This window comes from Mastomys coucha, unplaced genomic scaffold (genome assembly GCF_008632895.1).
Source record: "Mastomys coucha isolate ucsf_1 unplaced genomic scaffold, UCSF_Mcou_1 pScaffold14, whole genome shotgun sequence".
Taxonomy (NCBI): Eukaryota; Metazoa; Chordata; class Mammalia; order Rodentia; family Muridae; genus Mastomys; species Mastomys coucha.
Window position 1 is genome coordinate 72,543,935 of NW_022196896.1, and position 27,194 is coordinate 72,571,128.

Here is a 27,194-nt window from a genome sequence, read left to right on the forward strand (position 1 = left end):
CTTCTTCTTCTTCTTCTTCTTCTTCTTCTTCTTCTTCTTGACAATTTTTAACCTATTCACACTCTTGGATGAGACATTTCAAAAGAAGTAGTTACATTTTACAAATGATAGTATTTAAAGTATTAGGCAGTAAATAATTCATTAAAACATCAACTATAACTTTGTGGAAGATTACTTTTAAAGTATAAAAATTTTGCTTACTCTGCTTTTTGAGATTCATTATTCTGAATTGCCTTTCATTTATTTACAATTGTTTTTTGTGTAATACATACATGTATCCACTTCACAACATATTAAGTGACATCAGGTACACAGTGAACATAAATACTGAAGGTATCTGAAGCACATACACCAGTCATTCCAAAGCTTACATTCTTCTAAAGACACTTCCATACCAGAACCCTTGGAACTCTGACCTATCTCTTTTCATGTCTAAAGAAACATCTTTAGAAGGCTATGTGCTTTGAGAGTAATTGATGCTTGTGCATTAGGCACCTTCAATTTTTATGTTCACTGTGTAGTTGGGTACTCAGCCCAGGTCTTCTTACCCAGTCTGACAGGTAAAGGACACGATTTAAACTGAGCAAGAGGAATGGTTGGGACGAAGATGGGGGAAGTTAAAGATTTAAAATCATTACACGAATGCATAAAAACATTGGTACTTATTTTTATCATTGATGAACATTTTTGCTAAAGTCCACATTAGGTATAGTACCTCTGAAATGTCCCTCTTTACCCATAATCTCCTAAAATGCCTCAAAAAGAATATTCATTGGAATAAATATGTTGAACTATGACAAACCAAATGTACATAGCTGTATGTATATGTATAATTTTATTTTTGATTGTTAGTTCTTGAGCTAATATTTATGCTGCAGTAATTTTAAAGTATTCCTAAAATAGTTCATTTAGCTAAACAATTATGTTGATTTTGATAAGGGATTATGATAAGAAAAGGAAATGTAATTGTTAAACACTATCTAAAACTATATTATTGTCAAAGGCATTTTGTTTCTTTTTAAAACATATAACTTCCAAAGACATTTTTGCTTCCCCTCTTTGAATTTCAAGCCTTGAAAATCTCAGCCACTACTGATATATAAACTTCAGTTGGTAACGATGGCCAGAACACACACACACACACACACACACACACACACACAAACATACACACATACACACGCGCACATACATGTACACATACATGTACACATTTAAAGACAAAAACATACCTCCATACTTCTTTGTTTATGTCTTATGTGGATTATAAGTCTCATCTATGCACTAACATTCCCCATCCCCTAAAACTGTGTTCACTTTTCAACTCACTCCCTTATTTGAGATGGTGATTTTGGTTTCCACTATCCCCTCCACTTTTTTCTAATATTCCCACATCTTACTGTTTTCACCAAAAGCCAGTGACCTACATCTAATTTAAACAAGGAAACTACTCAAAATGGAAATCTAAATTCTATCATCACCAAATTATCAATCCCACAACTAAATCTTTGTATTCTCATGAGTCAGCTCTGTTTTGTGTAAGTGTTTGAATTGTTCTATTTATCTAGAGATAGTTAGTTCACTTTTGGATCTAGCCATATACCTTCATGCCTGACCAAGAAATTTTTTGTGTTTATCCTGTTTTGCTGTTGTTGGTTTGGTTTGGTTTGGTTTGATTTTGGTTTTTCTTGTTTTCTTTTATTTTTCTATATCAGTTTTTTTCTATTTAATTCAGGATTTTCACATGGATTGTGCAGCCCAGCAAGCTTCTTTCTCATACTGCTCAGGGTCACATGCCTAGAGAATGATATTACCTATAGACATGCCAACGGATGAATCTTCTCTGAGCAGTATCTCAAATATGGACTTCTATGAAGTTTGTTGGTGTTCATGTCCAATACTAGAGATTTTTATTTATGTGCATGTGAATCCTAAATTTGTTTAACTAGTAGACTTTAGATTGTTTCAATTTGACATTTAAATTACCTGGTTCACTCTATCTGAGCCGTCATCTATAAGCGTAACACTTTGTTATGTCTCACTATCACTACCTCACTGTTCCACAACTCTAAAAGCAGCCCCTCATTTTGAGCTGTCCTATTGTTATCTCTGAGCAATCATATCCTATCAGAAGCCTTTTAAAAAATATTTACGTGGGTTACTGTGTGTGCGTGGGCATATAATTTATTTATAGGCCTGTGCAAAAGAGTAAGTCTACATGAAAGGAGAGGACAGAGGAACGGAAGAGGATGACAAACCCTCAGATCAGTAATGACAGGCATTTGTGGGCAGGGTGCCTGACTTGTTAGGTACTTGGTGGGATCTGAACCCTGGTACTAAGAATTGTGTAGCAATTCTAACCACTTAGCCATCTCTCTAGGCCTCCAAGGAAAAGTCTTCAATTTCACCTTTCAAATTTTGCCTTTCCCAAGAATACATTCATCATTCATAACATCTATTTTAAAATGAAAAAGTGGCCATTATCATTCAATTCTCCTTCTCTATTCTTGGGCATGCATCCAGCAATTTAGAGTAATCCATTCTCCTTTGCAAAGAGACATAATAAGTGAGAAAAGCAACCCAAATGTCAAGAAATTTGTGACACCAGTTGAAAAAGAAAAGCCATAACTTGGACATTTCAAGAGATGGATGGTGATAGTGGCCATTCTTAAGAGTTGGAAAGAACTGAGCTTATACTGAAGCAAAAAGCAAAGATAATAAGAGCTAAAGAGTGATTTCTGCTGCCTCCATAAGTAAGTAAAGAGAACATAGAGCCTGGATTCTGACTGAGTGTTGAGACCTGAGTCTCTCGCCTGTGTAGTTATCATTGCCCAGCTCTAGAGGAAACTGAAGGGAAGATGAGAAAGCTGACATCAGTTGTCTCAGCAAATCGAAAAAGCAAGTTATTCCTCAAAGAACTAACTTAAGAGTAAAGTGTTTGAAAAAGCTCCTGTGAGGTGTCAAAGAACAAAGCAATGATGCTGGGTTACCTCATGCAGGAAGATATTTTCTAGTTCCATCCATTTGCCTGAGAATTTAATGAAGTCGTTACTTTTAAAGGCTGAGTAATTGTGTAAATGAACCACATTTTCTGTTTCCATTCCTCTGTTGAGGGACATCTGGGTTGTTTCAAGTTTCAGGCTATTATAAATAAGGCTATTATAAATGTGTCCTTATTATATATTGGAGCATCTTTTGGGTATATGCCCAGGAGTGGCATTGCTAGGTCCACAGGTATTCTTATGTCCAATTTCCTGAGGAACTGCCATGCTGATTTCCAGAGTGGTTGTACCAGCTTGCAATCCTACCAGCAATGAAGGAGAGTTCCTCTTACTCCACATCCTGACCACCATCTGCTGTCATCTGAGTTTTTGATCTTAGCCATTCTCACTGTTGTGAATGTTGTGGAATCTCAGGTTTGTTTTGATTTGCATTTCTCTGATGACTAAGGATGTTGAATATTTCTTTAGGTGTTTCTCAGCCATTCAGGGTTACTCCATTCAGAATTCTTTGTTTAGCTCTATACCCCATTTTTAATAGGGTAATTTGGTTCTCTGGAGTGTAATGTCTTGAGTTCTTTGTATATATTGGATATTATCCCTCTATAGGATGTAGGGTAGCATGGTTGTCCTCTGAGAGGCCCAAAAAGCAGGTGACTGAGACAGATGCATATACTTACACCCAACCTTTGGACTGAAGTTGAGGATCCCTGTGGCTGAATTAGGGAAAGGCTGGAAGAAACTGAGGAGGAGGGCGACCCTACAGGAAGACCAGCAGTCTCAACTCACCTGGACCCCTGCTATCTCCCAGACACTGCGTTATCAACCAGGCAGCATACATGAGCTGATTCAATCCCCCTACCCACCTGACACATATGACAGCAGAGGACTGCCTGGTCTGGACTCAGTGGAAGAAAATGGGTCTAACCCTGGAGAGACTTGAGGTCCCAGGGAGTGGGGATTCCTGGCAGGGGAGGGGGGATGAGTATCTTCTTGGAGACAGCAGGGAAGAGGACTGGGGTAAAGAACTGTGGGAGGGTAGACCAGGAGGCAGGCAATGACAGAATTATAAAAAAAAGTAAAAAAACAAAAAGATACTTAGTATCTTAAGTATGGCTTGCAGGCAGACTGCCTGGTATACGTTCCCTTCTCAATATCTTTGTATCTATTTGAAATGTAACAACCTCTGATTTTTTTTTTTTTTGTGCCTAACTTCCTAACATTTTAAATGCTACCATTTCCCATGTAGTCACAAAAGAAAATAAGACATACTTTGAAAAAAACTAAATAACAAAAGTAAAAGTTGTTCCTGTGTACTTTATTTTAAATGTTCACTCTCACACTAATTACTACCAATAAGTAATTTAAAAAGAAAGAACAAAAGGAAGGAAAAAAGAAAGGAAGGAAGGAAAGAACAAAGGAAGAGAAGGAAGAAGTTCGTAACATTTGGTTTGTGGCTTGAATCACAGGCCCAGGGTCAAGTAAAATTTTTTCCAAACGTGGTGAACCCATTAAGGGATTTCTGAGGAGAAATAATTTATCAGTTATAACTGAAGCTTTAATAAGTAAGCAAAGTAGGAAACTGACTTATTTGAGCTTACTGTGCTCACACTGAGGTTGAAAGGAAAATGGTCATGGTAGCGGTGGCAGAAGCAGAAGGTGTTGTTTACGATGTCTAAGTCAACCTGTGTGCAGGCCTGGCCAAGATGTCTTTGTTCCCAACTATCAGAAAAGCATGGAGTCCCTCTATGCATATATTCTTTGATTCTATGCCTTGATTCTATCTCAGGTAATGAATTTTATTATTTTGGACACCCACATAAGTTGGACAAATACATTTTCTGGCAATGTTTTAAAAACTAGCAAAAAGGCAATCACAATCCTTTGCCCAGACTCAAGCTCTTTCCATCTAAGGGGGCTTCTAGAAGGTTATAATGGCCATTCTGGAGCTCTGTAATGTTTTTGAGTTCATTATGATTAAAATGTTTCTATTAAATTGAGAAAAAAAAATAAAGTATCTCGTGGCATTTCTGCAAAGAACTTCAAAGTTTGTGGTTCAAAAAGGGACATCACATTTAAGGTCGTCCACAATCTACACAAGTCAAGTATGCCATAAATATTTGTTTCAGCATAAATAACTGTTTTAAATATTTCATTAGTCTTTAAGAATATTTTTCTTAGTATTATTATTTTCTACTTAATTATCTCATTTTAGAGAAAGGTAGCTGACTCTTTCATTAAGAACACAACTTTGTAATGAAATCCCCAGGAAGAAACCAGTTTTATTGACATTGGAAAGAATCATAATGAAAACTTTAACATGTGACTACTGAAACGTGGCCAGAACATGAGAAACTTAGCTCAGGATCACCCAGACATTAATAGTAGAATTAAATTTAAGTACCAATATTAGAATTAAATTTATATTGACATGAAAAATGCTGCTCAGACCTTGTGTCACTTTCTGGTCTTAATAATGCATGGACCTATGAATGTTCTCACTGGAGTATGAGTGGTGGATGCCCCTCCCAACTGATATCAGAATAGAAGCAACATGTTCTAGTCATTGGATAGCTACAAAACTTCCATGCCAGCATTGGGCCAATGAGAGACTATACATTGAGAGAGCTATAGCTTCAGAAATCACCTCTGATATACCAAACCAAAATTCTGTTATCAAAATTAAGCCTTTTAATTTCATGAATTTAAATGCCCCAAAGAATAAGATGCATGTTATAATTTTTGTTTGATTCATTAGACGCAGAACCCAGATAGATGTTCTGTTCCTCTTAGTCCTTTCCGTGTCCCATTAATTGTTAGAGAACATGTTAGAATATCTCTTATTACTATTGGAGAATTTCAGCAAAGAACCTTTACAACAGACACAACCCAATTAAGACAAGCATCACAAGCTACCAATGTTGTGCTAGCAGGATTTAGGAAGCTATTACTAGTTGCACACTCCACTGCCTACCTTTGGGTCCCTTTCTAGTTGCTGAGCTGCCTTGTCTGCAAGAAGAAGCAAGTAGTCCTGCTGTGATTTGATGTACTAGTGTGGGTTGGTGTCCATGGGAAGCCTCCCCTTCTCTGAGGAAAAGGGGATAGGGGAGGGGGTGGGGGGAGGGGATATGAAAAGTGAGATAGGTAGAGCATCTGAGGGTGGGACTGGGAGGAGAGGATGGAGAGAAGCTGTTATAAGGCTGTAAAGTGAGTAAATAAATTAATCAATTAGCTAATGAGGGAACAAAAAGATTATCTGCCTTCTTAAAGAAAAGATTCCTTCCATATTCATCCAAAAACTTAACACTCCCATGGGTCCTCAAATAGAGATTCTAACATTAACCTCCCCATAAACTGTTATTTTGTAATATGTATGAGATGGTATATAGAAGTAATTTTTACATGAAAACATTGGCTGAATAAATAAAGTGTCTGAGATGGATTGCCCCTTTTGCAGAAAAAGTCCCTTAGCCAAGCTGTTGTACATGTAAATGTATTGATAAAATGATTTTGCTTTTAAAAGCGTAATAATTTTGTTTCTATCTATCTTGGTTGTTCAGAAGAAATCAAAACTTGACTGCATTTATTTCCAACAAATTCAGAAGAGAAGTAACCTTCTTCCTTAAATTTACAGATAAATATAATAAACAATATGCATGCCTTGGAGGATTTTTAGCTGACCGTATTGCAGTTAACTCTGTCCCTCATTACATTAGGTATTTAAGTTGATCCTTATCTATTGCCTTTTGTGATGTAATAGACCATTGCATGTTGAGTATTTAACACTTCTTAAATACTTTGTAATTTAAAATTCACTAAGAGCTGGGTGTGGTGATGCATATGTAACCCCAACATTTGTGAGGCTGGGGCAGGAAAATTACCCTGAATTCATTCAAACCAGATTGGGCTACACAGCAAGACCCTTTTTCAAAAGAGCAAACAAAACAATCGCCAAACAGAAAAGGTTGGTCATCAATGCCTCCTTTATGTTTTTAACAGGGTACTGGGTATTACTGAGCTGAGCAGTTGGGAGGTTCCACATCATGAACCGTGCTTTCAGCAGGAAGAAAGGTAAGAGAACTTGACAGTCAAATCAATGTTCTTACTAATAAAGTACAAGTAACACATGTGCCTTTTCTCTTTGTCAAAGCAATTTGGTTATATTAGAGTAATTCACATCTGTAGCTACTACTAATTAATCTGCTTTCATTGTACCCTAATTAAAAGGAAGTATTAATATGCTTAGTTCACAATGCATGTGGACATATTATATGTTTGCTAGCAATTGCATGCTATACTGTAAAATTGCATAGAGCTATCTTCTATTTAACCTGTTTCTGGGGATTTTAGAGTGAATACTTAATATATTAATCAGATTTCTAGATGATTGAAAGCTGGAAGAGATGATAATTAGGTATAATTATAGATAAACAGACAGAAATGAGCAATTAGGTTGTATTCTACACTAAAATTTACGTAGATATTGTGAATTGCCAAAGAAGGATATAGAAAATCCATGCATTGCATTATTATCTATATAAAGTTTTGGAAGTTGACCTTAAGTGTCATGGGAAGTAAAAAAATGATCCAACAGTAAAATCAACTGTGATTATTTAATGTATGGACAATAGATATCCAGAACCAGCAACTACAGAGTTAACGCTCTATTTTATTTAGTGAAGTGTGTTCTCCCCAACTCTACCCCTTCAGTGAGTATTCCAAGATTCATGTATTACTTTTTGATCTCAAACTCACTATGTAAGCCAGGAGAATGAACTTGAATTTTGATCATCTAGCTTCAACATGGCAAGTTTTGAAATTGGAAGCATGAACCATTGCACCTGTTCATGAGGTGCTAGGGATCACACTCAGGGCTCCAGGCATACTAGCCTAACATTCTACTGTTGGACCTAAAATGAGCAAATGATGCTCTGACACATACTACATGAACAGACCAGAAATAAAAGTGGGGTAACTTAAAACATTTTTACCAGAAGTCAAGTTTGAGAATTCTTTTTATGCATTGAGGGATATTTTTTATTATTTATTTGAAGGGTTAATTTTTCAACCATGACATTCACTGTAAAGAAGGGAGGGCAAATAAACATAAACTATAAAGCCACTGATTTAGCATAAGAAAAATATTCATATAGTTTTGTGAAGATATAAAGAGATTATTAAATTATTGTTTGTGAAGTAAGAGATGCAAATCCTTGGATGTGGTAAGCATACTAGTGTACTCAGTGAAAATTTAAATAATGTGATCTTTCAGACCCCATTCAAACCTGTGACTTTGAAAACATTTTATTTGTTAGTCTAAATAAAGAAAAACAATGTAACATTAATTGATGTCAACAACTTGCTTCTGATTTTAAACCCACTAAAATGGAAATGTTCTCTTTTTTGTAGTAGCAAACTCGAGAAATAGCCCTACAACACTGTAATGTCTGCAAGAAAATACTTAAGTCATGCTTCATCAGCTGGATCACAAATCTCTCCAGACCTTCTGAGATACATAGATCTGATTACAGTTGTTTTCCTGAAAGTTTTAAAGCCAAAGCCCCCATCTAGAATTCAATACACACTTGAAAGATATTTGGATTTATTTACATTGATGAATTTCAAGGCCCAATGTTCCTTTCCATTTCAATGGAACGTGAGTTTGATATATGTGCCCAGTGGGAGGACAATGTTGGACAGCAGGAAATACAGGGGCTTGTGGTTCCTTCATTGTTTCATTCTTTTCCAACTTCCTTCACCTTCACATCACTGGTGTTTAAATTAAATGATTATCCCAATCAGAAAATTATATTGATCAGCATTTTTTTTTGTCCCTTTAGTTTAGAATTTAACTGTTTGTTCTACCTCTAGTTTAGAATGTTAGTTCTGACTGTCATGTGTTGAGAATAATTCTTAGAGAGTTTGATTTTGCTGTTAAACAATAGTGCTGTGTGCTGAGATAATAATCCTATACAAGCTCACCTGGTTTTATCCATGCTGGGCATGGAACCTGGTCCTTCCTCTCCACCAGACAAGCACATTACCAGTGGTGATACATACCTAACCCTCTGTACATCCTTTAACCATGGAAAGATGAAGAATCTCTATGTCATTTTTGAGTCACCTAGTCTTGGTCTAACAATCAGAAGGTATAATCTCCTAAAAGGCTTTGTTTTGTTGTATTTTGCTTTGTTTTTAAAATCTTCACAACTTCATTTAGTAGGAAATCAGTCTTTCATCAGCTAAGGTCTGTAAACGTTCACAGGACAGGGGGTCTGGGACTCTGCTCTCTGTTCCTCACCAGGGTCTTCCCTTCCACTCACTACTTGCTGTTTTAATTGCAATTAAATGGTGAAGGTTACCAAGGGAAGGAGAAGAGACAGGTTCTTACTAAGCTTGGTGGCTTCACTTTCCCTAGCAAACAAGATGATTAAAAGAGAGTTTAACAGTTAGTGCAGTAATATTAAATATGCTACACATGCATTGAGATGTTTAACATTTTCATTTTTGAAAAACCACTACCATAAGAGGATTTTCATGTGTTGTATTATGCTGTTGATGTCTTGTATAAAATCTCAACAACTTGTATAAAATCACCATTTTCTCCAACATAAAACAATTAAATGGTAAATTTAATGCACACTTCTTTAAGAATAGAGACAATATATTACCAAATACATTTTTAAACTTAAAGTGTTAATCTTTATGTTCCATCAAGTAGAGTTTTACTTTTGTCTTAGTTAACAATTTTATAATATTGACTGAATCTTGAAAATATTTACGCAGTAAAAATATTTGAAATAGAAAAAAAGTTATCTTACATTTGTGAACATGGATGATGTCATCATCATCATCATCATCATCATCATCATCAATCATCATCATCAATCATCATCCAGATCAGTGTCTACAAATGAAGGATCCCTATTGCCCTCAAGTATCTGTCATATTTGTTCCCACAGGGTGGTTAGTATGTGGTTCTTTATTATATAATAAAATATACTTTTATATACTGGAAAAAACAGTAGTACTATGTAGATAATTTTTCATTTGAAATGGAAAACTTGAATCTTATGAGAGAATTCAAGTAATGCCTGGGGTCATAATCACATATGGAATACTATCAAATTCAAGTGTTACTTGTACTAAAATTGCACATCTATATCTATTCATCTAGTCTAGCTATCTATTCTATCTATTATTCATAATATTTCAAGCATACAAATAAGTATCCAGATCAGGAAGAGCTCATTTCTTAGTTGATAAAAGTCTAAGTTACTTGGTTAAAGCTCACTCCTATGAACTGTTTGAGAGTATCAAGTACAGCCATGGCTACCTAGCACCCAAAAATCGCTGTCGTTTTCCCTTTTCTCGGCTCTCTGGGGCAGTGTTGTGGGATCAGTAGTCTAAATTATCCCCTTGAGTGATGATCTTTGGAGGTTCTCTAATGTCTTAGGGTTGCCTAGGGACAGAGAAAATATTGTAAATATAGGAATTACATGCATCTGAGCTATTCTGAGAAACTCCTTAAAAGCTGTTCTAACATCATAATCACAGACAGGTTAGACTGCTGGGATTGCCTTTATTTTATGCTTCTTTTTTTTTCTGTTAGCATTTATGAATTTGTCAAATTCACATTGTATTAAAAAAATAAATCATGGAGCAAAAATTCTGAATAAACGCAGCTGATTTCACCTTTGTTTCCTTTAATGTGTCAATTGATATTTTGGTAACTAAATATAATTGTAATGTTTAACATTAAAAAAGTATTGATTAAGAGCGATTTTCCTTTTGTGGAAATTTCAGTCCACATTACATTCATTCACTCAGTAACATTTCATATTAAATGTAATGCACTTGGAGTAGATATTTTTGTTATGTTATATTGATCTCTCATGATATAAAAGTTATGAAATTACTACATGTTTCCTGATAAGATCTTAATCTAGGTACAATCTGTATTTGTTGACCTAGCATTGGAGTAGCTTGACATTTGTCAAGAATTTTGAAACATTGGCATTTTGCTTCATATGCTTTGCCTGTAAAATTTGAGTAAGTTATTTAAGTATAGTTAGAAGCAATGTGGACATGGTCTAGAATGTCTATTTCTATACCAGTCTCATTATCTTACTGCTTCTATGGTTATAACAGGTTACACATGGTGACCAAGAAATAGCAACTGCACTTCCTTCTCTAGGACTAACAATATGCAGAAATTAAAGCCAATAATTTATTCTTTTGGGGTTTTGTTTGGTTGATTGGTTTGTTTTGGTTTTCTTTTATCAGCATATAATTTTGTCTAATATTAAGGACGTGTTTAGAAAATTTTCAGATTTTGGAAAAATTGGAGGTAGAAATCAACACCTAAACTACCATAGTGGATACTGTGTAAACACTGATTTCTGTTAGAAACCAAGGAACAACCATGGATGGGATCTTTCCAGTTTCTATCTGTGCCCCTGAGCGTAGCCTGTGCCACAGCTCTCCATACCCAGGTCCCACCGGGAGAGAGATGGTCTCACAGGTGTGCAGACACACAGGGAGGACCACCACTTCTGCTCTGAGGAACCCAAGGGGCCCTCAGGACTCGGGAACTGAGGAGCAGCCTGGGACAGGACCCTTACAGTTTCCATCTGTGCCTGGAGCTGACCCTGTACCACAGCTCTCCTTACCCAAATCCACAGGGAGAGAGCAGGTCTCCCCAGGATTGCTGACACACCTAAGAGAACAGGTAAGACCACACTTCGGCTCAAATACCAGGCTGAAGAGGGACCGACCCAGAGCCAACAGGACACAGGATTCAAGGAATAGCAGGGGAAAAGATGCTTCCTGTTTCCAGCTGCATCCCAGAGCTGACCCTGTGCCATAGCTCTACATACCCAAATTCCTCCCATAAAGAACTGGTCTCCCAGGAGTGCTGACACACAGGCTTACAGGAGGGACAAGCCACAGTCAGAGACATCAAGATAAGCTAACATCAGAAATAACCAGATGGTGAGAGGCAAAGGCAAGAACATAAGCAACAGAAACCAAGGCTACTTGGCATTATCAGAACCCAGTTCTCCCACCACAGCACACCCTGGATACCTGATCACATCAGAAAATAAAGACTCTGATTAAAACTCTCATCTCATGATGATGATAGAGGACTTTGAGAAGGACATAAATAACTCCCTTAAAGAAATACAGGAGAAAAGAAAGTGGGGAAGAGTCTCAAGCACATGAGTACAGGGGAAAATTTACTGAATAGAACACCAATGGCTTATGTTCTAAGATCAAGAATTGACAAATAGAACCTCATAAATTTGCAAAACTTCTGTAAGGCAAAAGGACATGGTCAAAAGGACAAAATGGCAACGAACAGATTGGGAAAAGATCTTTGCCAACCCTACATCTGATAGAGGGCTAATATCCAATATATATGCAAAGAACTCAAGTAGTTGGACTTCAGAGAACCAAATAATTCTACCAAAAAAATACAGAATAGAGCTAAAGGGTGAATTCTCAACTGAGGAAACTCAAATGGCCAAGAAGCACCAAATAAATAAATAAATAAATAAATAAATGAAAGAAAGAAAGAAAGAAAAAGAAAAAAGTGCTCAACATCCTGAGATTCCACCTCACAGCAGTCAGAATGGCTAAGATCAAAAACTCAGCTGACAGCAGATGCTGGCAAAGATGTGGAGAAAGAGGAACACTCTTTCATTGTTGGTAGAATTGCAAGATGGTTCAACCATTCTGGAAGCCAGTGTTTTCTCAGAAAATTGTACATATTTCTACCTGAGGACCCAGCTGTACCACTCCTGGGCTTATATACCCAGAAGATGCTCCAACATGGACACATGCTCCACTATGTTCATAGCAGCCTTGTTTATAATAGTCAGAAACTGGAAACAACCCAGATGTACCTCAACAGAGGAATGGATACAGAAACTGTGGTACATTTACACAATGGAGTACAATGACTTCATGAAATTCGCAGGCAAATGGATTGATCTAGAAAATATCATCCTGAGTGAGGTAACTCAGTCACAAAGAAACACACATGGCATGTATTCACTGAAAATGGACATTAGGTAAAGAGTGTGGAACACTCAAGATACAACTCACAGACCACATGAAGCTCAAGAGGAAGGAAGACCCAAGAGTAGATACTTCAGTCCTTCATGGAAGGGGGAACAATATAATCAAGGGAAGTAGAGGGTAGGAGGGACTTGGGAGGAAGAGAAGAGGGGGAGAGGAAAGACGGGCAGAGTCATGTATAGGAGTAGATGGAGGAGATGTACAGAGGGTCAAGAAAATGAGCAGAGGTGTATAGCAATGGGGGATGGGGAACTGGGGGTACCAACCAGAAAGTCCCAGATGCTAGGAAAGCAAGACTTCCCAGGACTCCACAGGGATGACATTAGCTGAAATACCCCCAAAAGGTGAGGGGGAACCTGTTGAGAAACCATATTCAGACGTTAGGCATGTCCCCTCCAACCCCTTTTGAGTGATGGGGCCACCCACCCATCTCCAAAATTTTAACCCGGAATTGTTCCTGTCTAAAGGAAATACAGGGTTAAAGTGTAACAGAGACTGAAGGAAAGGTCATTCAGAGACTGCTCCACCTGTGTATCCATTCCACATTCAGATACCAAACTCAGACACTATTGCTGATGCCAAGAAGTGCTTGCTGACTGGAGCCTGATACAGCTGTCTCCTGAGAGGCTCTGCCAGATCCTGACCAATAGAGATCAAATGCTTGAAGCTGGATCTTCACCATTGGACTGAGGACAGGGACCCCAATAGAAGAGCTGGGGAAGAACTGAAGGAGCTGAAAGGGCCTTATCTGTCATCAATGGGAAGGGAGGCCCTTGGTGCTGTGAAGGCTTGTGGAGCCAGTGTAGAGGAATTCTAGAGTGGTGAAGCAGGTGTAGGTTGGTAGTTATGGGAGCATCCTCACAGAAGCAGGGTAAGGGGAATGGGATAGGGGATTTGCAGAGGGAAAACCAGGAAAGGAGAAATGTACATAAATAAAATATCCAATTAAAAAAATAAAAGTCTTACCCAAAACCAAATACAATCTCAAAAAAAAAAAAAAAAAAAAAAAAAAAAAAAAAAAAAGGAATAAAAGAAAGAAAAAGAATGAATTAGCTTTTTGTAAACTTTGGCTCTTTTCTCCCCTTATACACTTACCAGAATATTTGGGAATTTTTATGTAATATTTATATATAAATTACATACAATATTGAGTGAAATACAGATGAGAAAAATGTAAGTAACACCCAAGCACATTAGTGTCAAAATCTATCTTTGTAGATTTGTACATGTTTTTGTGTGTGCAGGCATACATGTGCACATGTGTAAGCATGGACCAGATGTTGATGTTGGTGTTCTCCATTAGTTACTAGACACTGTATTCTTTTAGACGTGCTCTCTCACTCATCCTGAATGTATTACTTTAGCTAGGTGAGTTGGCCAGTGGGATCGAGGGCTCCTCATACCTCTGTTTCGTCAGTACTGAGATGTGAAGTACTGCACAAAGCTGCTACATGAAAAAAACATATCTGATCTCAGGTCTTCATGCTTGCTCTGAAAGCATTTTGCTCATGCTGACTCCTGAGCCAACTCTCTAGCCCTCAACCTATCCTTTTTGGAATTACATTGTTTCTATTATTTCATTACATTTGTCTACCATTTCTAATTATACAATTAAGATTATTAATTTTCAAAACTTCTAATAGTAGACGTTCAACTATTGCTTTCCTTAATTTGAAATAGAGATTATCATGATAGCCATTGCATCTATTGAACATAATCAACTTCAAGAAAGAGCAGCTTCTCCATGAATGTATTTTTCCCTTTAGATTGTGCAAACCTTGTTGCTAAAGTTATCATAACTACAAAAGAACAGAACACTTTCTTATCTGGCAATTATTCAATATATCTTGGCATCTGTAAAAGCAGTAAACACAAAATAAAACTTATCTTAATTTGTATAATTATAAATTTATATTACTTCTCATAGCTTTCTGCTGATCTTATAAACTGAGGACCAGGGAAAATGATGTGTGTGTAAGAGTACAGCAAGTCTGAAGTTAGCCTTGGCTATATACTGGCATTGCACAAAATTAACAGATGTAATTTATGGTAAGAAAAAAAAAAGCATAAGTGCCTTAATCATTTCCAGTTACAATATTACTTTTTTAAACTAAGAAAGGTTCCCCAGCAAGACTTCCTTCAGGTGAGAATGTATGTATATGGCATCATAGAAATTTGTGGTTTAATCCAATACTGCATTTTCTCTGTTACAGACAAAACATGGATGCATACGCCTGAAGCTTTATCAAAACATTACATTCCCTATAATGCAAAGGTAAAATAGTTATTGAGACATTATCTATTTTTATATTGTTATATGTTATGTTAAAATAATTGTGCTAATTTAAAAAAAAAATTTATTCATTGGATGTCCTGGTAAGCAGTTTTTGAAAGTAATTTGATATTACTGAAATAAGTAATATAACTTTAAAAAGTTGTTTTTATATCCAAATTTCTTTGAAAAGAAAAGTATACTCTATTTAGCTTCTCTATAGTCATGTATTTCACTGAAACTTTTAAAAATCATTAGTTAGATTGTATTTTAGTTATTTTGTAATGTCATTGCGTCTGGGAAATTAAACAACTTTAAAACTATGTTTCTTTAAAGACATCTTAATATAGTTCTCGAACAACGAAAACAGCTACTCCTGGAAAATGAGATACTATTCTAATATGTTATTGATATTTAAGAAAATAAGTGCCAGGTGGTTAGTAGTGCACACCTTTAATCCCAGCAGAGACAGGAGCATGTAGATATCTGAGTTTGTGCCCAGCCTGGTCTATAGAGCAAGCTCTAGGACAACCAGGGCTACAGAGAAAAATCCTGTCTTGAAAAAACAATAACAATTACAACAACAAAGGTGGGGGTATGGAGTAAATAAAATGCAAACTATAAAATAAAATACATTTCTGTGGATTATTGTATTTAGATGAAGCAGCATTAATACATATGCCATCGTTTTAATGATTAGATCTAATGTCGGAAATTTTAGTGAAAGAATATAATTTCTAAAATGGACCTTAGAGAGAAGTGACTTTGTAGTTAGCAAAAGATCTGAACTAGTTTTTAAGAAAATCTAAAATAAAACCTTGAAGAAGTAGAAGCAAATATTATATTTGAGATTTTGAATATGAGGTTTTGGTAAGCTTCGACTGTTGGACTTTGAAGACATTATGGAGAAAGTAGGAAACCTAAGTATTTTAGAATAATATATATTATTATTTTAGAATTATATATTATATATGTATATGTTATACATATATATGTAGAATATTAGGCACAAGCTTAGGGGTTATTTTAGAAGAAATAAAAAGTTTATAAAGTAGACCATCAGTGGGACCCCTTAACAGTGTTGGTTCATGTCCACATTGGCAGGAAGAAATGTAAAGAAGACCTGAGCAAGAAACTCCCTCAGAATGCTTGCTCAGCAGCAACACTTGTTAGGTCCAAAAACAAAAGGTGATTTCACAGATACAAATGCTCTATAATACCTTCTATGCAACAGAAACATTTATAAATTTCCCTGTAAAATTGATATGGAGATTGATTGCTACTGTTTATCATGCAAAGTTAATGAACCAAAGAAAAATTTTATTACCTATCATACCAAACATTTACAAGAAATAGCATATGATTATATATATGTATATACATATATATATATATAATATGTGTGTGTGTATGTACAACAAGAGAGAGAGAGAGAAAGAGAGAGAGAGGGAGAGAGAGAACATGAGATTATTATTTTGAGCTGCACAGTTAAGCATTGATAGTCATTGTATAATTCTATCTTTTAGGCAGAACCAAGGGCTATTTCTTGTTTTGTAATTAAAATGGATGACATTGAAACACTTGCTTGTCAAGTGTTGGGAGGCTCTATTCTAGCTACAACTGCCTTTTACTTTAGTACTACAATGTTTACGTGACAATGGAGATCTGTATGCAGACAGTGTTAAGATTTTTTGTGCTGTACCAGATTCATAGCTAGACAATAGCTGACACTAAAGAAAAGCTAGAGAACAGTTTCACAAACATTCTGTAAGGCTTTAGCAACAGTGCCTAACACATAAGTCATTTAATAAGCGAGAGACTGACTAGGTGTTATTACATGCATTCGTAGAGTCCTGCTTTTATTCTTCATGCAGCGTATTGTGGGAAAATGTTGCTTTGTTTGTTTTAATTTGATCTAACTTGTGAGGATGTATATCATAGAAGAGCATTTCGTTCCCTCCTTTATAGTGCTTGGACTACAAAGTTATGCTCTCTTTTGTTCAACTCTATGCCCTATGAAAACACAGCCTGTGTTCACAGGAGGTGGTTCAGTACAGCATGGAAGATTAGAGACCATGGAACTAAACTGCCATGGGGTATATCTTAACTAACAATTTTAGTTGTACTGAACTGTATCTGAACTGTGCATTCAAATATACAGAAGCCAATTATAGCAATTTTTTATCTGAGTTATTTGAGATATGAAGAAGGTAGATGAAGTTTGAAACAACATATGACATAATATAGCTACCCAGTTGATATTAGCAACCAAAACCACTTTTTTTCCCCACAGAGCTTATCAAAGTGACTTGATAAGTTTTTCTTATAAATGATTGGTTTGTTGTTGCAGAATATTATCACTAATGTATGCTTTATTAAACTTTCAGTATTAGTGTGGTTTTGCATGACGTCTGTTAGTAGTAGAAATGTATGTGATGGCCTTGTATACTGACTAACAATATTATCATCACCTTACAAGTTACAAAACTGATGGTGAAACACTGCATACGTTGCCTATTGTCACAAAGACAATAAGATGGAGACAAATGGAAAGCTGAGGTCTGTTTGGCTTTAAAGTTCTGTGTATGTAAAAACTGAATGTGATAATACCAGATTATGAATTAATTATTTAAATGTATATTATGTATAAAGCATTGTTGACTAAGGCTTTACTGAAGGTTGGGGTATTCCAGAGCTTTGTAGATGTCTCCTATGTTTGTGGTATCTGTTATTATAAGGAAGGGCAATAGCCAGCATAAAAGCCACAATATGTCTCTGTTTGGTTTCTATTGCTGTGATCAAACACTGACCAAACCAACTTGGGAAGGAAAGGGATTACTTGTCTAACAGGATACAGATTATCATCAAGGAAAGACAAGACAGTAACCCAGATGCAAGAGACTATTGGAGGAATACTGGCTTCTTCCCTGTTCTTCTCCTTTTGCTTTCTTATACTACTTAGAACCACCTGCCTATCACTGGCACTGCCCTTTTTCGGCTGAACTCTCCCATCCATCATTAATCAAGAAAATTTAACACAGACATGTCCATAGGCCAATCTGTTGGAGTTGAATCGTCTGATACTCTCTTCCCAGGTGTCTCTAGTTTATGTTAAGTTGGTTAAAACTATGTTCTTTGCCATTCACATGACACTTTTGAAAAGTTGTAGAGATTTGGAGAACAATGAGTCACCCTTGTATGATAGAATTTCCAAAGTTAAGAAGAGGCAGGTTATCATTTCCATCCCTCAGGTTTGAGAGAGGGTTTTTAGGGTAAGCAGTCAGCAAGGTATGAGTTATACAATGGATGTGATAAGAGCTAAATTCTAGCCCAAATACTACAAGTGATAAAATAATATATCAAAGATCTTTCCACAAAGTTGGATCAATAGGACTGTGTTGGCTATTTTTATGTCAATTTGGCATAAGCTAGAGAATTTTTAAGAAGAGGGACATTCAGTTGAGAAAATGGCTCCATAAAACTGGACTATAGGTAAGGTTACTGTGAATGTTCTTGATTAAAGAATGGTGTAGGATTACCCAATCAATATTGGATGGTGTCAACTCTAGTTAGTTATCTTGAGTGTATAAGAAAGCAGAGTGAGCAATGTAATGAGAATTCCTCTATTGCTTATTTCATTTCCTGTCTTTGGGTTGCTGACTCAAGTTTCTGCCCTGACTTCTTTCAGTAATAGAATGTGGCCTGAAAGTTGTAAGGTGGGTTAAATCCTTTCCTCCACAAGTTGTTTTGGTCAAGGTGTTTTATCATAGTCATAGAAATGCTAAGAAAAGAGCATTTCTTGCTAAGGCAAGAAAAATACAGAGAGAATGAATCTATATAACAGACCGACCAAAAGAGCTTCCTGAAATTCTTGCCGGGCGCTAACCCTGAAGATCCAGGATAGTCCCTTCTTTCCCAGGGAAATACCAATGGCATCTCTATTCTGTTCCCAAGACTTTTTCAACTACTTGGATCAGGCCTACCCAGACGACCAAGAATAATTGAGTTTCTGCAAAGTATCCATTGATTGTAGGCATTAAGCACTCCTACAAAATAATTCCATCATAGTTTCTAGATTAAAATTTGACTAAATATTGGCACCATTACTTGGTGAATTTGCACATAGAACTGCTGGTCATCATAGTAGTGACAGCAAAACTAAAAAGGAAAACTAAGAATACTTTTGGATAGCAGAGCACCCAGTTTCAGACATAAACTAGATGTAGAAGATTTTAACAATCTCGGCTATGACATGAAAGTTGATCTTATCACTAGCATTAAGATGTCATTAAAACTCTTAGGAATTTGTCCACAAGGATTAGTAATAAGTTTACTGAATAGTGGGAAATACGTGTCATATAAATAAGGTAAACATCAGACAAATACTGGATGCACATAGGAAGAACAGTTCGTATATGGAGTAGGAAGGTGCCTACTCTCAGGTTGGATAAAAGAGAAGACTATCTATTACAAGTTTGCCATCACTTCACTTTTGACTTGTACTGATTTAAAATTAAGAAGATAAGATAAACAGAACTGTTTAAGAATAGTAGTTGTCCCCTGGAAAAATATGTGGTTCAATTTAATTGAGACATCTTCAAACTTTGATTTTTTTTTTTGCTTGAATATTATTGTCCCTTTCTTTTCTTTTTAGGAATACATTTTAGTTCCACATTCTTTCATTTTATAGTGTATTGATTATAAGATTTTTGCCTTGGTCTTTGTATTGAAATCATGTTGAATATATATATATATGTATATATATATATATATATGTATACACACACACACACACACATGGGGATATAGAATGCTAGGTTTAGTAAGTATCAGCCTATGCAAGGTTCTTTAGTTTCTTTAGTTTCTTTATGTGCAGTGACATTAGTGCTAGTTCCCTGGGAATTTATCATATATTTTTCTGTACTCTGTAACCATGTTTTTAGTCTACAGCTTATAACCTATGAAGGAGAATGGATTATGAAATCAGTGTAGTGGGGATCATTGAAAGTTTGCCTTTAGAGACAGAATAAAATATAAAAATGAAAGAAACTCTCAGAATGTATGTGGCAAATGTACATTTGCTCTGCGGATTTATGGTCTACAGTCAATAATTTGTAAGACACTACTTTTCTATTGTAATTTGTAACCTGCTTTTCAACAGATGAGAAAAATCACATTTAACTAATTTAAAAATGAAGAACTGTGTATGTAAGCAATTGCCAATTTTGAAGGCAACTTCTGTCTCTATAGTCTTAGCTAACCTGAGAGACTACAGAGATCTACATGCTGCCTGATTCTGCTTCCTGGGTACTAAAGGTGTGTGCTGCTATAACCAGATGCTGGTACACTTACAGTAGAAGAGAAGGTTTAATCACAAGTTTAATCACATGCCCCTTTGAATATAGCCTCTTACCATGATTCTTCACATATTCATGGAACTACTGATTTGTGAAAATTGTACTAAACAATGAAGGGAAGCAATAAGATCTTACAACCTAGTTGTATTGTTTAGTCATTTCTTTCTTCCTGGCTCCCTCTCTTCTATCTTCTTTTCATTCTATTGTTTTATGAACTAGGTTCTCAGTCTTACTGTGCTAGACTCAAACTTGTAACCCTTGCTTTAAGCTCTTTAGTGCTTGAGATTACAAGTGCCTGATTTCTGAGATAAATTTTGAACTAAAATTGACCATAAGGAGCCAAACTGTATTCACTATGCTCAGGCCAGATGTGATTGCTACTTGAATCATACTAGAAACTGGAGAAGTGCTGCAGAGTCTAAATTTATTTTGAAAATATGGCTGACAGAATCTAAAGATGGATTTTATATTCACCCCCATTGCTATAATTAGAACATTAAAGCAAAAACTTTCAAAGATATCACTCATAAGGAAGCTGCATTTTCATGCCCTCCCACTTCTGACAGGAATGCTAAGATGTCATTTCTATGAAGGTGAAATACTGACAGATTTTTTATTTTAATCAGCTTATTATTCTATTCATGTAAGAGTGATTTTCTAGATGAAGACTTGACAATTGTTTCATACTGAACATTTATTAAATATTTTATTTTAAAAAGTATAACTCCTCTAGAAGGTTGATTTAATGATCCTTTGATGAAATGTTTAGATTTAGGATATGGTAAAAGGGGACTGGAGTTGTAGTTTAGAAGAACACTTGCATAATGTATGCAAAGCCTTAGACTCATTCCCAGGAGAATTATACATCCATGTTTTCATATATAGAACATGTGCAAATTATATGTATAACACAAGTAATATTTAATAGAATGTAATGCAATATAAAATATGAAGCAATGGATTCCTAAGGACATAGCCAGGTTATTTGATGTTTTAGGCATTCGTTTGTTGCAGGCTCTGAAAATGAGCAAATCCAAACAGAAACACAGACTTTGACCTTAAAACTTATGGCTTTTCTGATGAAGGGGAACTGTCAGAAAAAGAATAAAGAATTCTGGATGAGAACTATATAGGTAATGAGAAACTGTGAAATCAAATGTCAAAGAAAGATTTAACAAGAGGATTATATCAAATGCCAGCGTTTTCTAGTGATATTGGCTTTTCCTACAAGAAAAACAAAATGAGATGGGTGGTTTCCCTCTAGGATTGCTGACTTGTTGAGCTGAGTGACTTCTAGCTAGCCTTTCATTCTCGAAATCAGATCTTGAAATATTTATGATCTATAAACCTTATTTGGCTTCAAAGACAAATGTAAATGAGCAGAGAACAAAATCAAGCCAATAATGTGTACACATATATATCAAATGGGTTAAAACATGGGGGAAAAGGACAGATGATTAGATATTTCAGTGAGATGGTAGAGCTTTAAGCTTGCTATTTGCTTAAAAACATCACATCTTGGCTCTTTCAAATAAATCAGTTCAATAAGGATAGTTCAACAGAATAGGAAAAATTAAAACATAGGTAAGGAGGAGGTTCCTTTGCATCCCACAAGAACAAGACATTAACCCCAATCTCTACTGCTGTTTACATTTTGTGGTTGTGCTTAATGTATCCAGTTTCAGAGACTGGAACAGTTAATTTGCAAACTTTCTTGGCTGAATTTTCAGTTTGTTAACTCAAATAAAATTGATGTAATTTTGCTTTTTATTTTTTCATTTTCACTTGTTGAAGAAGTTCCTAATTACACGGACCTCCATAGCTTTATTATAGGATTCAAACATTTATTGATAAAGAATACATAATTCTATCTATCTATCTATCTGTCTGTCTGTCTGTCTGTCTGTCTGTCTATCTACCTATCTATCTACCTATTTACCTATCTATCATAGACTTGTCTATACATGTGTCTATCTTCTCTGTGTACATATGCATATGTATAGAAAAGGGAAGTATGGCTCAACTCTGTGGGTCCTCTGAAAGCGACAGAAAAATTTCATTCCCTTAATACATTTCTGAAACATGTAAGACATTTTTGATCACACACAAAGTGATACAGAATTCTAAATTTTTAAGACATTTTAGTGTATTTTATAATCTCCATAAATATAACAATTTGCTAAGTTTCTTAGTTGTAGTACAATGAGAATGTAAATATATATATGTAGACATATATGTATATATATATATATTAGAGTGCAAAGCTCAGAAGTACTTTTATAATACATTTCACTTATTCAACTATATTTTTTATTAAAATGTGGGAGCAGATAATAAAGTCAGCTCTTTACAAAGCCTTCTAAAACAGTTATCTAGAATTTTACACTTGTTCTTCAGCAATACTAGTACATAAAACATGTTCATTTCAAACATTTCAAAATGGGCAGACGATTATGTAAGTTAAATGTTAGCTCAGTTCATCCAATGATAAATTTTATATCTTGTAATAATTCTAGGCAATTCTATTTCTGTAGCTGTATATAATGTTCTTTGTGTAACATAGCACCACTATTATATATTTAAAAGGAATGCAGAAATCTCTGTGATGCCATTTTCTCATTCTCCCTTTTAGTGGGAAGGTATAAAGTGTTTAACACTAAATATTGTGAAAATAAATAGGCAAATCATAATATACTTGGGAGTTTGTTATTGATTATGTGGCTTCTGAGTACTTAGAAGATGAGAAGATAAATTCAGAAAGAGAAATCACAGTAGACTGCATATCTTCTCAGTTCCTCAGACAAGTTGCACAACTAGTTGAATTTCTGAAAACTCATCTCTTTTAAAGTGTTCTGCTTTGAAACCCAACACTATCTAGTATCCATTTTTATTTCTGTTGAATTATACTATCACAGTGTCAGAACGATTAACCGACTTCGCTGAGAGATTATATTGCCCCAAAACAAAATAGAAGACTGCATTCATGTCTCCCTTTTCAAGCTGTCACATGTGTCATCCTGACCTGACTCTTAACTGATGCTCTGGGGGATATCATTTAAGACTAGCCAGTTGTAAGTGACTCTGTGGACTAAACGGAATGTATCCAATTGTTTGTCTCTCTAGCCTGGAGGCCACAATCCATAGATTTCATTTTCTTCCCCTTACTGTTTTTACTCAGTATATCTACTAACAATATCTCTCTGTAAAAATGTCTCTGCGTGACTTATGGTCCTACAGAATTCTATAAAAGCACCTAGTTATTAGAGGCATTGTATGGAAGTTGGATATGTCTATCATTTTGTGAAAGAACAAGAAAACTTGTTCATGGGCAAATGATATTTTTGAAAACAGCACAAATTCATCTCATCTTTACAGGGTCAAGCAGTAAAATTCTGAAACTTGAGATGTGAATTCAAGAGACTGAGTAGAAAATAAAACTGAGAAATATTCGAGAAAGATCAAAGACATTCAGAGCTTTTATCAAGACTCTTTCAGGAGTGGCTTTGATAAGTGGCTAAAATCAGCACATGCTGCATCAAAAACCTAGGCAGGAGGTGAACATTTCTTTGAAAGAAAGATCCAGGAGAAATGAGAAATGAGGATAAAGGAGTTACCACTGAAGGTAAAATTATGGCAGGAAACACTTGGGTTAAACAATGATATAAAGTGATCAGAGAAGTAGCATCCTTACTGGATTCTATGGCCCCATTTTCACTGCATTCTCCTTCAATACCTATGACTGCATCTTTGGATTCAGTTAACAGAGGAAGGAAATTATTTGGAGGAAAACTATACTAATATAGATTATTTTTCTTATAATTGCCCCCCAAACAGTACAAGATATCAAGTGTTTGTATAATGGTGAGATTGTGTTAGGATCTAGGTACTCTAAAATATATGTATGTATGTACGTATGTATGTATGTATGTATGTATGTATGTATGTATGTATGTATGTTATACAGTGCTATTTTACCTGGTTGAAGGACTTGTGTGATAGCTAGATACACTTTTCTGTGACCTGCCCCCTTCCTCATAAACACTGTGGGACAGCTGCATTGATTAGGAAGATGGTAGGGGGCAAGTGGCCTCCAGCTTCTCTCCTTGTCATTCTCCTTCCAGGGCGTGAGATAAGGCAGTGGCCAGCTCGTGCAGGTACAGCATAGCTCTTTAGCAGACAAGCCATAGTTCCAGTTCATGCTCCTCAGCATAGCTCTTTAGCAGACAAGCCATAGTTCTAGTTCATGCTCCTCTGAAGACTTTCCACAGACATTTTAAGAAAATAATCTTTTACCTCTTAGGCACTATGCAGATAAATACATGTATTTTAAATCATACATATGTTTTTCTTTCTTTTTCAATGGCATAAACTATGAGAAGCTTTGTCTCCCAAACAGCTTCGCATATATTTTACATTTAAAAAGTAACCATGTGTTCCATTTTTTTTTTTTCAGTTTCCAGGAAACTGTATATCTCCATCTGTTTTCTTTTCTTTTTTATTTTTCTTTTTGTAGCAACTAAGTGAATTTTCTCCTGGATGTTTAGTATCGAATGGAAGAAGTAAAAGTGCTCTCCATGTTAGTCCTTGTGTGCACTGAATACTATCAGGTGTCCCCTTTTGCCCAGTTGAGATATCAAAACAGAAAAAATGGAACCACTGATGATCGAATGACCCAATGTGTGCTCTGCAGCCTCAGCCTGAGAAACAGTGTCTCAAAATGTTGTGTTTTATAAAAATAAGGAGATAGTGCGTATGTTTGGTGTAAGTGAAGTAAGGTGTCAGGGAAAGGGGTGCCTCTGCTCATCCATGCTGAGGCATCCCTTCCCACTAACAGCCTCAGGACAGTATAGTATAGAACAGAGTTTATTCAGGACATGGGGAGGGGAGTTGAGGCGGTAATTGGGACAGAAAAAGGTGGGGGGGGTGAGCAGAGGAGTAGAGGTCAGCCATGAATATGTGGAGAGAGGGGGGAGGAGGAATGGGGAGAGAGAGAGGGTAAGGAACAGGAGAAAGAGCAAGAGAGCAAGAGAGAGAGGAGGAGGCAAGCAGCCCCTTTTATAGTGAGTCAGGCACACCTGGCTGTTGCTAGGTAACTGTGGGGCACAGCCTAGACTAAATACCAACAGAAAGCACAAAGAAGGGAGTGCTATGAATGTGCAAGCCAGTCATTTACATTTGTAGGTCAACCCTGGGTTATCCTTTCTAAGAATAATAATGATATGCCAGAATATGATGCATGATAATGATCAAGATTTAGGCAGTAAAGAAAAACACAGAAGTATTAAAATTAACTTGTTGCTTTTAATCCTACCAGGCAGAAATGACCCAGGGTTAACTTTCAGCTAAAGATATTTCAAGAAATTCATTTTGTACAAATGTGCAGCTGTGAGTATATAAATCAGAAATGACTTAAGCATAGGTGAATAACTTTTAACAGTAACCTTGTGAGCACATTTTAACCACCTCATTAGCCCTCACAAAGAGCAATGAGAATAAGACTGTTAATAGTTATAATTGAAGAACTAAATTGTAACTTTAAAAAAAAATTATAAATATGAAAGTGATGCTGAGGTTGAGTGGACAGGAAGAATTAACTTTCTAGGATAAATTCTAGTAGACATATTATTTTAAAATAAAAACATTTTACTTGAATTCTCAGATGAAAAAATAAAATCAGAGTGAATCAGGTTACTAACTTACAGATATGTGTTTCTTTATCTGAACTAATATTATCTCCAGGAAGGATGCTGGGAGGTGCGCAGAAGGCAACTCAGAGATCTCAGCTCCTGGCCGACCACTCTCCAGGGTGTGCGCAAACAAACGAGGAGCAGTCAGCTGAGAAGAAATACCTCAACAGCTCTTTTTTCTCTGCTCACTTTCCTTTGTCTTGTCGGGATTCACTAAACTACATTTAGTTTTGAAAGCACGATTGCTAAATGCCTCAATCTCAATTTCATATCGCAATGACTCTTGTTCATTGCCCTTCAGAACCATTTCTCCTCTGTGTCCAAGTCTTTGATATTTTTTTTCCTCAAAAAACTTTCCTAAAAGAGACTCAGTGAATGAATGCAAGGTTCTGTGGAATATTTTCTATTTCAGAATATCTGCCTGACACCTCTCTTTCTGCATCTTTCTCCCCCTCAGAACATCAGTCTCTAATAAGCAGTCTTTCTCTTTTCTTGGGGGGAAAAAATCTAATTTTCCAGTCCTCCCCTCCATTGATGGTGCCTCACTTTTTCTTTAGGGACACCTGCCTGAGACTTCATTGTTAACTTTTGACAACACAATAGTTTTGTTTAGTGTTGAGTGTTCAATGTCACTTTGTCCTGCTATACAGTATACATTTTTTTTTAATTTAAAGTTTTTTTTTACAGGTTTTATCTTTTTAAAAATATTTTAAATTGAAATAGAATTATATCACCTTTTCGTCTCCTTTTCGTTATTCTAGCCCCTCCCTGCTACCTTTTTTTTTTTTTAAAGATT

General features: G+C 35.8%; 1 protein-coding gene across 2 annotated transcripts in view; it reads left to right on the forward strand.

Annotated features, from left to right (window-relative positions):
• The window catches only part of Gulp1 (GULP PTB domain containing engulfment adaptor 1), a 256,656-nt gene that overhangs the window by 150,747 nt on the left and 78,715 nt on the right, over positions 1-27,194 (forward strand). For both annotated transcript variants that reach the window (XM_031367384.1, XM_031367385.1), the window contains 2 exons: positions 6,999-7,070; positions 15,296-15,357. In XM_031367384.1, the coding sequence (XP_031223244.1) occupies positions 7,043-7,070; positions 15,296-15,357 (90 nt within the window). In that variant the 5' untranslated portion in view covers positions 6,999-7,042. The remainder of the gene's footprint in view (positions 1-6,998; positions 7,071-15,295; positions 15,358-27,194) is intronic.